The sequence below is a fragment of the Pelodiscus sinensis genome, chromosome 14, assembly GCF_052426305.1.
Source record: "Pelodiscus sinensis isolate ZL-2025 chromosome 14, ASM5242630v1, whole genome shotgun sequence".
Taxonomy (NCBI): Eukaryota; Metazoa; Chordata; order Testudines; family Trionychidae; genus Pelodiscus; species Pelodiscus sinensis.
In genome coordinates, this window is record NC_143065.1 from 15945902 (window position 1) to 15960497 (window position 14596).

At 40.1% G+C, this 14596-nt stretch overlaps 1 protein-coding gene across 2 annotated transcripts in view; it reads right to left on the bottom strand.

Annotated features, from left to right (window-relative positions):
• Positions 1 to 14596, bottom strand: part of CHRNA7 (cholinergic receptor nicotinic alpha 7 subunit) — a 102341-nt gene that overhangs the window by 39638 nt on the left and 48107 nt on the right. For both annotated transcript variants that reach the window (XM_014571449.4, XM_089781987.1), the window contains exon 3: positions 6670 to 6714. In XM_014571449.4, coding sequence (XP_014426935.1) covers positions 6670 to 6714 — 45 coding nt within the window. The remainder of the gene's footprint in view (positions 1 to 6669; positions 6715 to 14596) is intronic.

The window sequence follows — 14596 nt, forward strand, 5'->3', positions numbered from 1 at the left end:
GGCCAGTGTAGACAGCACAGTTCTGTTTTGTGCAAAAAAGCCCCAATGGCTAAAATGGCGATTGGGGCTTTTTTGTGCAAAAGCGCGTCTAGATTGGCACGGACGCTTTACCGCAAAAAGTGCTTTTGTGGAAAAGCGTCCGTGCCAATCTAGACGCTCTTTTCCGCAAATGCTTTTAATGGAAAACTTTTCCGTTAAAAGCATTTGCGGAAAATCATGCCAGTCTAGACGTACCCAATAAGGTCTAGCTCCAGTAAGAAGTACTGACTTCTCTTCTGCCCATTCTTGTATAACTGTGTCCTCCAGCTGCTGCAAAGCAATATTTGACAGGGGGTGAAGCTTTAGCCTGTTGTATGCTTTTAGAGACAAAATTATGACTTGTATCACAGTAATTTCAAAGTCTCCTTCAATATCATCCAGTTCAGAAGACCTTTCAGGCTTAGCAAGTACTTGTGGCCCTTTGTCAGCAAACCACATAAGCACATGCTCAGAGGCATTTCTGAATTGGTGCCTCAAGAGCAGTTCTCTTCCTGGTTATCACTAGACAATTACTACAAGAAGGCCTGCAATGGCTTATGGCAGTGGATACCAACCAGTAGATTGAGAACTGTTGGTAGATCTTGGAGTCTCTGGGTATGTCTACACTTGCACCCTCTTTCAAGAGAGGGATGCAAATGAAGCTGGAATTTAAATGTCCTGTGCTTCATTTGCATATTCGTGTTATGGCGCTATTTCAAAATAACAGACACTGTTAAGACGTGGTTAATTCGAGAGAAAATCCTTCTCTCGAAATAACTGGTAAACCTCATTGTATGAGGAATAAGGGTTATTTCGAGAGAAGGGTTTTCTCTCGAAATAACCGCATCTTAACAGTGTCTGTTATTTCGAAATAGTGCTATTTCGAAATAGTGCCATAACGCAAATATGCAAATAAAGCATGGGATATTTAAATCCCGTCTTCATTTGCAATTTCGAATGTCTTCATTTGCATCCCTCTCTTGAAAGAGGGTGCAAGTGTAGACATACCCTCTGACAGGTAATCCTGACTGATTTGGCCAGGAAACTATCAAGCGCTGGCACTTCAGTTGCCCTCCATCCACTGTCGTGCTGCTCCTGCCCCTTCACCTTACAGCTGCCTCCCCGGGAGCCTCTTGATTGCTGTGCAGAATGTGGGAAGGAGAAGAAGGAGTGTGCTGTTGTTAGGGTATCCCTCCTCCCTCCACTCCTGTACCTTATCTTCACACAGAAAGATGGGGATGGAGAGAGGTTGGCAATGCAAATCTCTGTGAGAATGACAGACACACTGTGTGAAAGTGACAAACACACACTATCCTTCATTCTCATCTCCCGACCCAACATGTAAATGGGGCAGGGGTGTTGTTACATCTTTTACTGCTTGCAAAGTGTGTTATTTTTGGCTTTTGACTGGCCTGTGATTTTCACAATTTTCATTTCTCTCTTACATTTAAATTTAATTCTTTGAGTAGTGAGTTCTAAAATGCTGAACCTGTCATGGCTGGAGTAATTACCCTGTGGTAACTGCTGCTCCTGGAAGTGGCTGGCATGTCCCTTAGCCCCTAAGAAAGGCAGAGCAGGGGGCTTCCACATGCTGTCTTTGCCTGCAGACATGGCTTCTGCAGCTCCCCTTGATCAATAATGGGGAACCATTGCTAGTAGAAGCTGTGGGCTCAGTGCTTCAGTACCTGTAGATGAGGGACAGCACATGGTGCCATGGAGCCATTGCTGTACATGCCAACTGCTTTAAGGAGTGGTGCAGTGCCAGGGGAGGAGTAAGCCTGCCTTAACCCCACTGCTCCACCACCCGGAAGCCTCTCAGTTAAACGGTGCCCAGCCAAAGCCTGCTTCCTGGACGTCCTCCTGTCCCCAACCTTCTGTCCCAGACATGAGTCCCCCTCCACCCAAACTCCTTCCCAGAGCTTGTACCCTGAAACTCCTCCTGGACCCCAAGCCTCCACCCTGGGCTAAGCCTGGAGCCCCTCCCACACTCCAAACTCCTTGGCCCAAGACCAGAGCCTGCACTCCAACCCCTACCCCAGACTGGTGAAAGTGAGTGAGAACAGGAGAGAAAGGGGGATGAGGTGAGCAGGGTGAGGCCTTGGAGAATGGAGGCAGCAGGAGCAGGGCCTCAAACAAGGGATGGGAAATAAGTGGGGCAAGGGTATTGGGTTTGAGGTAGATCTTACATTGCACTTACATTGAAAAAGTGATCTTGTGCTTAAAAAGGTTAAAAAAAACCACTGGCTTATGGGTTGCCTGTTGCCAATAGCACTGCTCCAAAGCCACATGAAATTGGAAACTCTGAGAGCTTTACAAGTTGATTAAATCAAAATACTTCAAATGCCACTTACATGATTTATTGTTACCCTGACAGCCACATTTCACCCCATATCAGCAGATATTTTTGTCAGGAAGCAGAGGCAATACACATGCATGCAATGGATAGGGAATGATTATAGTATGATATATAATCATCATACCATGAATCTTTGAAGTGCATCTTTCCCTTGTAGGATTTCCACCTCTACTTTTTCTGATAAGGTTGAACATTGTGTTCACAGAACATGTGGACAATTTTCTTTTTAGCACATATTGGCATTTTGCTTTAACTAGTTTTGATTTCTCTCACAATATCAGTGACATTTTACATAGCCTGTCATTATGCTATGCATCTCCCGTTCCCCTGCATTAACTTCCATCCAAATTAGCCATCAAATATCTTCCATATAATACTGCGATATTTGCAGGACTGCTCCAAAGCCAAATGGCAGGCCTTTAAACATAAAATTTCTAAACAGGACATTTAATGTGCACAATATGGAACTTTAATAATCCAGAGGCACTTGCCAAAATTTTTGACAGGCATTTAGAACAGAAAACATATATACCTTGAGCATTCCGGAAACATTAGCAATCATTCTCATAGGGTAGCATTCATATCCAATTGCTTTGCTTAAGTCTTTAGCATACAGACAAATCCAAAGATGATAAAGGCATTGAGGAGAAGCTAAATTAATTATTTGCTTCAGTCTTCAAGGCTGAGGATGTTAGGGAGATCCTCAAACCTGAGCCATTCTTTTTAGGTTACAAATTTAAGGAATTGTCCCAGATTGAGTTGTCAATAGAGAAGGTTTTGGAACAAATTCATAAACTTAACAGTAACAAGTCACCAGGACCAAATGGCATTCTCCCAAGCATTCTAAAAGAACTCAAATGGGAAATTGTGGAACTATTAACTGTGGTTTGTAACCTATCCTTTAAATCAGCTTCTATACCTAATGACTGGAAGATAACTAATGTGACACCAATATTTAAAAAGGGATCTAGAAGCGATCCTGGCAATTACAGACATGTAAGTCTAACATCAGTACCGGGCAAATTAGTTGAAACTATAGTAAAGAATAAAATTATCAGACACGTAGATGAACATAGTTTGTTGGGGGAGAGTCAACATGGTTTCTGTAAACGGAAATCATGCCTTACTAATCTACCAGAGTTCTTTGAAGGGGAAAACAAACATGTGGACAAGGGAGATCCAGTGGATATAGGATACTTAATTTCCAGAAAGCCTTTGACAAGGTCCCTCACCTAGGGGTAAGTGACTAGTTGAATATCCGATAAGCAAAAGCTTATTGGATAGCCAACTAGTCGCTTGACTAGTTGCTTCTTACCCTTTGTTGCCTTGCTCCAGGTTTTAAACAAACAAAAGGAAATTTTTCTTCATGCAGTGCACAGTCAACCTGTGGAACTCCTTGTCAGAGGATGTGGTTAAAAACTAGGACTTTAACAGGGTTCAAAAAAGTGCTAGTAAAATGTATGATGATTATATATCATACTGTAATCATGCCCTATCCATTGCATGCATATGTATTGCCTCTGTTTTGCCTAATTAAGGTTAGGTCCAACAATGGCCAATAACCAGGGTGAGTAGGAATGTTGTCCTTATCCTTTGTTTGCCTGTAAATGGGTAATAGAAGAGGGATCATGTGATGTTTGCCTATTGTGTTCACTCTCTCTGGGGCATCTGGCATTGGCCACTGTCAGCAGAAAGGATACTGAGCTAGATGGACCTTTGGTCTGATCCAGTATGGCTGTTCTTATGTTCTTCTGCTATTATTTATGCTGTTCAGATTCTACTTGGGTTTACCATCCTCATCATTATATTGCTCTAATGAGACTCCCATTACTCACAATCAAGTTTTATTTAATTTTTTAAACATTTTCCTTAACAAATTTGTGTTACTAGAGTAGCACAGTTTGAAAGTGACTAGAGTTGCTCCATGATGTCCCTGTGAGACCACATACTGGACACTTTTGCCTCTTCCATAATCATCACAATAGAGTTTGCTTAAAGATGTGCTTTTCATACTTTGCCTAATTTGTTTACAACAGCCTGACAATGACCTGAGCGGTATGTTGTTTGCTCCTTTAATTCCACAGATGTCAGTCGCTTGATGTAGGCTTAAATCGGGATATCTGAGTAGCCTTGGTTTTTTTCCTTCCACCCTGCTTATTCCACTAACAATTCTTTTTAATTAAACAATTAAATTACTTATGCCAGATTCATAATAACTGCATTCTGGCTGAAATCTTTTAATTATTTTGACATTTTTAACTTGTCAACTTCTAGATCCTTATGAAAAAAAAATATGATTTGGGGGATGCCTCTCCTTCTTACAGTGTGTAGCAATGTTGAGGATCTCTGTGCATCTGGATTTTTAAATGCATCTACTAATATACAAAAATTGTTTGCATGTTTTCAGCAATATTCCTTTCAAAATAATGTGTATTTGGTAGCTTCAGGGAATTACTTTTAAGATGTTCTAATAGTAAGTAGTATCAGTTCTGTATTTCATTTTGATCAGAGATTCCCAAACTATGGTCCACAAAGCAGAGGTTGATGGTCTAGAAAGTGACTGGTTACATGATGATAGCTCTCCTCATTACCAGCTACTAAAATGCATTAAATGATCGTTGGTTAGACATTAAACATTTTCCTATCTTTACTTTCCAAGTAAACAATTTCTATAGTTGCTATTTAGACATAATATGATGGCAAATGGGCACAGGATAGTCCATAAAAGAAAATAATTCTGCATTAAAATGTGGTTCCCGCTAGTAAGAAAGTTTGGAAACCTGTTATGTAGACTAACTGGGTCAAATCTTCAAACTAACATGTTCTTTTGTGAACATTCTCCTTAAGCAAATGCACTAAGGCATTTTTACACCCAAATTATTTGAACTTTTTAAATTTGAAGCTAGATTCTCAAAGGTATGAGATATGCTTGGTACATCAGAAGACAGGGAGCAGTTCTGGAGCCAGTGAAAGTCTAGCATAAATTCAGAGTTACTCCTGAGTATCTCCATGGCAAAAAACAGGAAGGCAAAATCCCAGGATATATGAGCAAGACTTTTTATGTGTAAACATCAGGTTTATATTTTTCTTTCAATATCAGATTGTGTTGCATTGAGCTGCTGCAGTAGGCTTTACTTGGAATGAGTCAGTTCATCGCTTACATTAATGCCAAGCTTGTGGGAAAATATTACAAGTCAAATCAAAGTAAACAGGCATAGGTATCTATGAACATTTAAAAAAAACAACTCACAAAGTGCTACCATTTAAAATTCTACTATACATTCTAACTGTCAAAATGTAAGTGAAATCCATTTGCCATCTGTCCCCAGAATGTAAAGAACTAGACTCTCCAAAGGCGTAAATCAGCATAGCTTCACTATGATCATTTAACATCCACCAATTTACACCAGTAAAGAATTTGGCATTCAGTGGTAACTGCAGGGGTTAAAAATTCTGCATCAACAATTGCTCCGTCTTTGCAGCATAGTTAAAGACAGGGCTAAATTATGAGAAATTATAGTGCACCCTACTATACATGCTCAAACCAAGAGAAGCATTAAGAAAATGCATGAATGTGCCCATAACTGAATATTAGGCAACTGGAGACAGTGCATGCTATTACCCATATTTTGCATGCAACTAAGTCTCAAAATTATGGACATTTAACCCAAATTAGGCCTCCTTTTTTAGTTACTTTTGACACTGCAGTGTGTATTTTAGATATCACTTACAGTTTCTTCAGAAGGCAGGCAGCAAATGTAGCAAACATGGAAAGATGGATATCCTCAGGAGAATCAGAGGAATAAGTAACTCCATTAGAAGGAACATCTAGACTGTTTCAGAATATTGGCTATATCAACAAGACTGGCAAAATATGTATGTAAATAGTGTGACATTACATTTCATGTTCTCTTTTACTATCAAATATGATGTAAAAATATACCATGTTTGTTCCAAAGGATGCATCACTACCTTGGACCCCTTAGGATGAAAGTATCTTACAATTAATTATCTGGTGTTTAGAGTGATTAAAACAACTATAGTGTGCTGAGTTTCAGACATGGTACAACTCATACAATTCCATAAGTATCTATCAGACAATGTGAAGTCGTTCTCCAGGTAGTCTGAAACCTTAAACCCAGAATCCTCTCTTCTATAGAGTGTATCAACTCAAAGCTGCCTCATATGTCTCAAAACAAAGATTAGAAACTGGCAATGTGCATTTTAAATTTGCTGAACATGAAAAATACATTTAAAGCTGCATTTGAAGAGAGATTTTATATTTCACAACTCACCATTTGTAACCAAATGTTGGTAGTTAAAACTTGATTCTTTTCATCCTGGGGAGAAGAGAAAAAATAAAAATAAAAAAACAACTCGACATTTGTTCCAGGAAAGTATTGCAGTAATATTATTTAAAAAGTGTTAGTGAAATCATGTTAGTGTAACTTTCATTAAAACTGATCCTGAGTAATATGCACTGTTAGGCTACGTGAAACCGGTTATAACTATGTGTACCCCATTAAAGCTCAGTTTTGGAGAGTTTCTTTTAAAATTGTTTTTATGCTACCACAGCCCACTTTGACTGGCATCTCCTGAAGGCAGAGTGTTTCTTCTTGTTTTGTTTTTGGGCCTTTTTCTTTAATACAACATGTTGCAAAAGCAGACATAATTGCACTAGATATTGCCAGTTGTAACTTTGCTTACAAGTAGCTCATCAGCTGGTGTTAGTTAGCCTAACACCAGAGATGGCGCTACAACAGCATGTACAAACTATAGAAACAATATGAACAAAAAACCTGAATAATCCCAAATAGATAGCTATGCAAGGTGAAGAAGACCTATTTCTGCTATCCTTAATATGCTGAGCAGTATCATAGAATCATAGAAAACTAGAACTGAAAGGGACCTTGAGAGGTCATCAAGTCCAGTCCCCCGCCCTCATGGCAGGACCAGACACCATCTCTAGATCATCCCTGAAGTCTATCCAACTGCTCTTAAATATCTCCAGTGATGGAGAGTCCACAACTTCCCTAGGCAATTTATTCCAATATTTAACCAACCTGACAGTTAGGAAGGAGTTTTTGCGCAAAAAGGAAACATCACACTGCTTGTTTATGTGCAAAAAACCCTGGCGCAAAACTGGCTCGGAATAGATTATGCAAATGAAGCATGACAATATGCTAATCAGCGCTTCATTTGCATTGCCTCTTCCGGCAATAGCCATAGTGTAGACAAAGCCAAAGTGTCTGAGAGCCCCACACTGAGTGGATGAGGAGCCCAGGATGAAAGACTGCATCCAGCAGGCTGCTCTAACTTCGGTTGGGTAAGGCCTTGATAGGGACAAAAATATGGGAAGCCAAAAGGTGACTTAAACCACATTTTCTCTTCCCCCCAGAATTTACAAACTCGTCTCAGCAACTGACATATTGCATCTTTTCAAACTGAATCTGCCACCATTCAAAGGCATCAACAATATAAATATTTCCTCAGGTTGACATTACACTGAACTGAAGAACTTTAACAGTATTTTAAATATGTCATAGTAGTAGCAAGATAAATATTTCTTACTGTATAAAGTCCCATTGATTTCACCATATCATGGTTTTACCAAAAACCCTACGTATGGGGAAGGGCAGTGCTACAGTGCCCCAAGAGCATCCTGGAAACCAGGCCGCGACTCAGAAAATCTCAATTTGTCTCAGAGTTCTAACTAAATCCAACCCCATCCCACCCAACCTCCCTTTCCAGGCACAAATACATTCCACCAGTCCTATTACTGAAGGTCCTGAGAACACTGGCACTGAAAAGTTGCCTCATATATTACGGGGTAGAACCACTTCCTGTCTGGCCACTCTCCTGTGAGAGATTGGGAGTAGCAGTTCTGCGAAGCCCCTAATTTACCTGTTGGACACAACATAATAGGCTAAAAAAAACCAGCAAGCCAATGGTCTGGTAGCACTTTATAGACTAACAAAACATGTACATGGTATCATGAGCTCTCGTGGGCACAGCCCACTTCTTCAGATGACCAGAGTTAAGTGGGCTGTGCCCACGAAAGCTCATGATACCATCTACATGTTTTGTTAGTCTATAAAGTGCTACCAGACTATTTGCTTGCTGTTTTCTTTCTTTAACAGACTAACTCAGCTACCCCCTGAATCTCCATAATAGGTCAAGTTATTAGCAGGGCCAGCCCGAGCCCTTTTGGCGCCCTGGGCCTGGGCGTGCAGTACCACCCCCGGGTGCACGACGCATGCACGGGCCTGCCCGTGGGGCGCGAGCCCACCCCTCCCAGGATGCACGGGCCCGCCCCCGGGGAGCACGGCGCATGCGTGCGCCAGCCAAGGCCGCTGTCAAGCAGCCCGGGTCCTGCCCCCGGGGCGCACGGTGCATGCTCTGCCTAGCCTGGCCTGGTGAGTGCTGCTGGCGCATACGCTGGGTCGTGCAGGGCCCTCATCGGTTGGCGCCCTGGGCAGCTGCCTGGCTCGCCCATGCCTCCATCCGGCCCTAGTTATTAGTCAATGCAAGTAAGGCTGGCAGAACTAACACCATAACTTTGGGGTTAACCAAAAAATAATCTTCTCAATTCTGAGACATGGATAAATATTTGTAACCCCAATATCCGAGACCTATCAGCAATTACTCAGCCTTCAATCAGAACTTTCTTAGGGTGTTTCTGCCTCAATGGGATTCTATCACGGTAATAGGATACTCTACACTCCAATGACCTAGAATTCATTTTCTAAACTGAATGTAAAATACCAGCCTTTTTTTGTCTTAAATCAACTGAAGCCTACTCTATATGGCTACGTCTACACTGGCCCCTCTTCCGGAAGGGGCATGTAAATTTCACGAGTCGTCGTAGGGAAATCCGCGGGGGATTTAAATATCCCCCGCGGCATTTAAATAAAAATGTCCGCCGCTTTTTTCCGGCTTTTAAAAAAGCCGGAAAAGAGCGTCTAGACTGGCCCCGGTCCTCCGGAAAAAGTGCCCTTTTCCGGAGGCTCTTATTCTTACTTCGAAGTAAGAATAAGAGCCTCCGGAAAAGGGCACTTTTTCCGGAGGACCGGGGCCAGTCTAGACGCTCTTTTCCGGCTTTTTTAAAAGCCGGAAAAAAGCGGCGGACATTTTTATTTAAATGCCGCGGGGGATATTTAAATCCCCCGCGGATTTCCCTACGACGACTCGTGAAATTTACATGCCCCTTCCGGAAGAGGGGCCAGTGTAGACATAGCCTCTATGTTTTACCCCACCCTAATGCTCTATCAAACAAAGAACATGGAAATTAACTCTGGAAATTCCACAAAATATCCTAGTCACCTGTACAGTGTGGAAGCACCGTCAAATCACCTGATACATCTAACCCTCTACAGTTTTTAAGCAAAAGTAATCTATGTTTTATTCATCACCAAATAATAAATGTCCAAAAACAACTATATTCACATTTTTACCCACAAGAGTCTTCTTAAATTGAAAATGTACACAGGCAATTTAGTCTGTAATCCATTTCTTGAACTTTTGAATGAATGGAAGGACTGGAAGACCTTTAACTGTAGCAGCGTGCAGTGCAGTAATAGTCATACAGCATGTAAAATCAGCTATAGCTGCCAGAGAAGATGACATTTTAATAGCAAATGGAGACATTTAAAGAGGAACTTCAATAAATGTCTGAAAGTGTTACTTCATCGCATGGGATCCCAACAACTGAATGCACAGCATAAAGGCAAATGAAATTCAGGTAAAAATGCCTCATGATTAGTATTCTGCATGACTCCATTCTCCCTCTAGATGCATGTATCTAAATGTAATGGACCCATAGCACTTTTCTCAAGGCTATGGGTTTTAACATAGGTGGGCAGACAAATTGCAATTACTCTTGTCAAGTCTGTAACAGTTGTCCAAAAGTGTATGCAGAATACTATGGGTATGTCTACACTAGGCCCCTAGTTCAAACTAGGGAGGTTAATGTAGGCATTCGAAGTTGCAAATCAAGCCCAGGATTTAAATATCCCACTCTTGATTTGCATCTTCCTGGTCGATCACCATTTTTGAAATTTACAAGTCCGGACTAACTGCCCACGTCTACACGTGGCAGGGACCCGGTATTTCAAATTAAAGCCCTAAATCAAACTACCTGTTATTCATCCTGCAAGGGTTTAACAGGTAGTTGGATTTAGGGGCTTTAATTCGGAATACCGGGTCCCTGCCGCATGTAGACGCGGGCAGTTAGTCTGGACCTGTAAATTTCAAAAATGGCTACCAGCCGGGAAGATGCAAATCAAGCGCGGGATATTTAAATACTGGGCTTAATTTGCAACTTCGAATGCCTACATTAGCCTCCCTAGTTCGAACTAGGGGGCTAGTGTAGACATACCCTATTAGTGTGTGAATTTGATATGGGAGCATTTTACCTACTCCCCCATAAAAGTCAATGGGATCTGTGCCCACAACCAGGTGTAATTTAAAATGCTCTTTTTATTCTGTCTCGCTCATTCAGTGAATCCTGCCTTTTATCCAAGACTCCCCCTAACAGGCAAACATGTATTTATGAGTTTTTTTGGGGGGGGTTGTCTCATCTATTGTTCAATAGTAGTGCTTGCTGCATGCTAAAGTTAAGTCTTATGAGAGTAAAACCATCATTAGGGCTATTATATTTGCCAAAAGACATAGCTTATGGCTAAGTAAAGATATTGCTTTTTCTGTAGATATTCACAGCAATAATTGATCAACATTAACAGCTATTACTCTATGGCCGTACAAACATTTGGGTGATGCATCATTCCAGTGCCTATAAGAGTTATTAGAGAGTTTGTCAGTCTCAGTAGCATAACAGAACTAGCTTCCAGTAGAAATTAAATAATGAAGAAGAAATTATGTCCACATCTTTCACAATATCATAATAAAAAAGATTAAGCATTTTTCTATTCTCTGGTGTTATCCATCTTTTAGGTGAGATGCAAAACTAAGATTCAGATAACTTGTGATCATTAAAGATCCCATTGCACTTTTCTCAAGGCTGTTTTAACATAAGTGGGCAAATTCCAATTATACTATGTCACATCTTTAACAACCATGCAAAAGTGCATGCAGCACACTACCAGTATGTGAATTTGATATGGAAACATTTTTCATGCACTTTCCTCAGTGTAAATGGCTGCACAAGGTGCAGGGAGTAGAGAAGCTACTTGAAATCTTGTTGTACAAAATGCTGCCCTTCTATTGTGTAATTTGTTATTTTAAAAATTCAGAACGTGAAAGAGGACATTTGAACATAATGTTGCTCATTTGAATCACTATATTTAACATCTCAATAGTGTTTTAATCATAACACACACACACACACCAATTTGCAGGGCATTCTAATTCAGCTGTAAAACTTCACTGCAAACTTCATATATAATATTCACGTCCCAGAGAATTATTTAACAAACTTTAGTAAAAATTGGTTTGACTGACTTTCATCAACAAGAAGACTGGCAGTTTTCCAGTTTCAGAAGATTTGCATTGCACACTGCAATCTCACAAACAGCTTCATTTGAGGTGGGAGGGAAGATTCTTCTGTTTGTTTTGGGGTTTTTTTGTCTCTCACAAAGACCAACGCTTTTGAAGATGAGTGATGAATTCTGAAAAACAGTTTCTCTGCAAAATACATTTACAATGTTTTCCATCACAGCTGTGCACAACCTCTTATCAAAATGTTTAGAAACTGAAATGGATCGTGAAATTTTGCTCAAATTCCATCACACATTTCAAATTTGTCATCATTTTGCGGTATTTTAACAGCAGCTCTCTGAGGGGAAAGAAGAGTTGCACCCAGTGAGGCAAACCATTTTCAGAGCTTCTCTTAAAAACAATTTTAATATGAAAAGGAAAGGACTTCGCGCTGCACCTAGAGGTATAATAAATAACACATAACATAGAAAACAAAGCACAAGGAACAAAATGACTCACTTTGGGGGATTTACCATGCACATTACTTTAGTTAATGCAGGCCTTAAAACACACACAAGAATAATAGTATGATAAGCCATGACTCTTGAGAAAGTATCGGTTAAATAGCTCAGTTCACTAGAGCGTGTTAGTCTGACTAACCCTTTGGCTACCAAACTCATGGCTATAATGATTCAATCTTTTAACGGATAAATTCCTGTTAGGCTAATTATGATAGGTTGGGTCTATGGGAGTAATAAAGAGAAGGAAATTGTAATCAGCGACGTTGGCTAAGTTATTCATTCCCTATCCCTAAGTAACAAAACTAAAAGCTGGAAATGTATGGCTATGTCTACACTACTAGGTTATATCAAAATAAGTTATTTCAAACTAATAACTCCTGGAATAACTATTTCGAAATAGCATGTCCACACAACAAGGAAGCCTCGAAATTATTCTGAAGCAGGCTCCCTTAACATGGACTCATTATCTCAACTAAGAGTCCCAGGAAGCACTGGGTAGAAATTACTCTGAATGACTCTGAGGAGTAGTTATTTTGAAACAACATCAGCTGAGCATCCACACTAACTCTATTTGAAATAAAAATTTTGAAATAGGTATTCTTACTTGTAGAATGAGGGGTTATTATTTCAAAATAACAAGGCCATTATTTTGAAATAATGGGCTTGCTGTATGGGCGCTCACCTTGTTATTTTGAAATAACTCTGTAGTGTAGACAGCACTATTCCTGTTCAAAGCTTACACAGAAAATGTTTTCTCCCCTCCCCTGTTAGTTGTTGTTTTAAACATTTTACAATCTCTCAGATTGGCCTTCTTTGGGAAACCCAGTATCAGATACTCTTGTGATGTCAAGTGTTTGGAACAGGGAAGTATTCAGCTATTCAGAACATTTTCAGTACTTGCTGGTGGACTGTTTTGGAATGATAACACAAAGTCTATTAAAATTATCAGAATATGAGAGTTATATGCAATGTTTAGTGACTTAATGAAGCTCTCTCTTCCCAAAACCTTCCCCTTCAACAAAATATGCTTGAAGAAGATACAGAGAAATGTATCAAACATCATTGTGTGGGGCATTAACCCAGCCAGCTTTCAAAAGGGCACTCGCCCAGTGTTCATGTCTCAGATTTCAAGCACATTAAAGGATGTGCAGTGAGAGAAAAATGAAGTCAACACATCTGCAATTCTCTGATAAAGGCTAAAAGGATAATTTTCTCCCTAACTACAGTGTCTGGCAATTCACCTGTCCATGCACTCCAAAACAAAATTAAGGGCTAGGCAGTGTTTGTCACACTATTTCATGAGAAATGGACAGCACGCAGTTGCACCACTGTCAGAGGAGCTGCAGGAGGCACTGTGCCTCATACAGTGGAAGAATTCCTTTCCAGCTGTCCTACTGGTTTCCTAGGAAAGTAATTTATTTCAACCTTTTTAGGGTACAACTCACTCCACTCAGCACAATCTTCTGACTGATGCATAAGGTTGAGGTCAGAAGAGACAGTATCACAGTATGGCTCCACCCACTCCCAACTACACCCTGGAAAGAACACCGTCTGCAAAGCCCCTGCTATAATTCAAGTAGTCCTAATGCAGCTGCACAGAGGATGGATGAGAATCTTCTCCTACAGACACATTCGGGTTGGTGTCAATCTGGTCCTAAAAGTTCCTGTCTGTTTTTCTTTACCAATTATACAAAGTAAATGTGCACACTGTGATGTTAAGTGGTTGGAACAGGGAGGTATTCAGACATTTGGAACATTTTCAGCACATGCTGGTGAGTTGTTCTGGAATATGCAATGTATATGCAATGGTTAGTGATATGCTGAAGCTCCAACACAAGCTTGATTCCTTTTTACTTACAGAAAATATGCTCTAATGTAACTTATATATAGCCAGACTGTAGCTTCATTAATATCCAAAGAGGAATTAATGGTGCTATTTTATAATAATCTACTCAATTTTTATTCTTGCTTGAATATATGGTAGAACAACACATAACCAAGCAACAATTTACAATTGCACAAGCCAAACAATTAAAATAGTCTGAATGCTCCCCTGAACTGTACTTCAATGCCATTAAAAGATTTTATAAAACCAGTAAGCTTTTACGTTTATTTTAAGAAGTGAAGTTATTGATGACCCATCACACTTCTTGGGTACCTATCCAACCAGCTCTTCCTATACAATTTGTTATCCTTTTTACAATTCTTCTGTTAAAAAAACTTGTTTAACTCTTTGTTTCAGTGTCTCTAAATGTTTTGTTAAGAA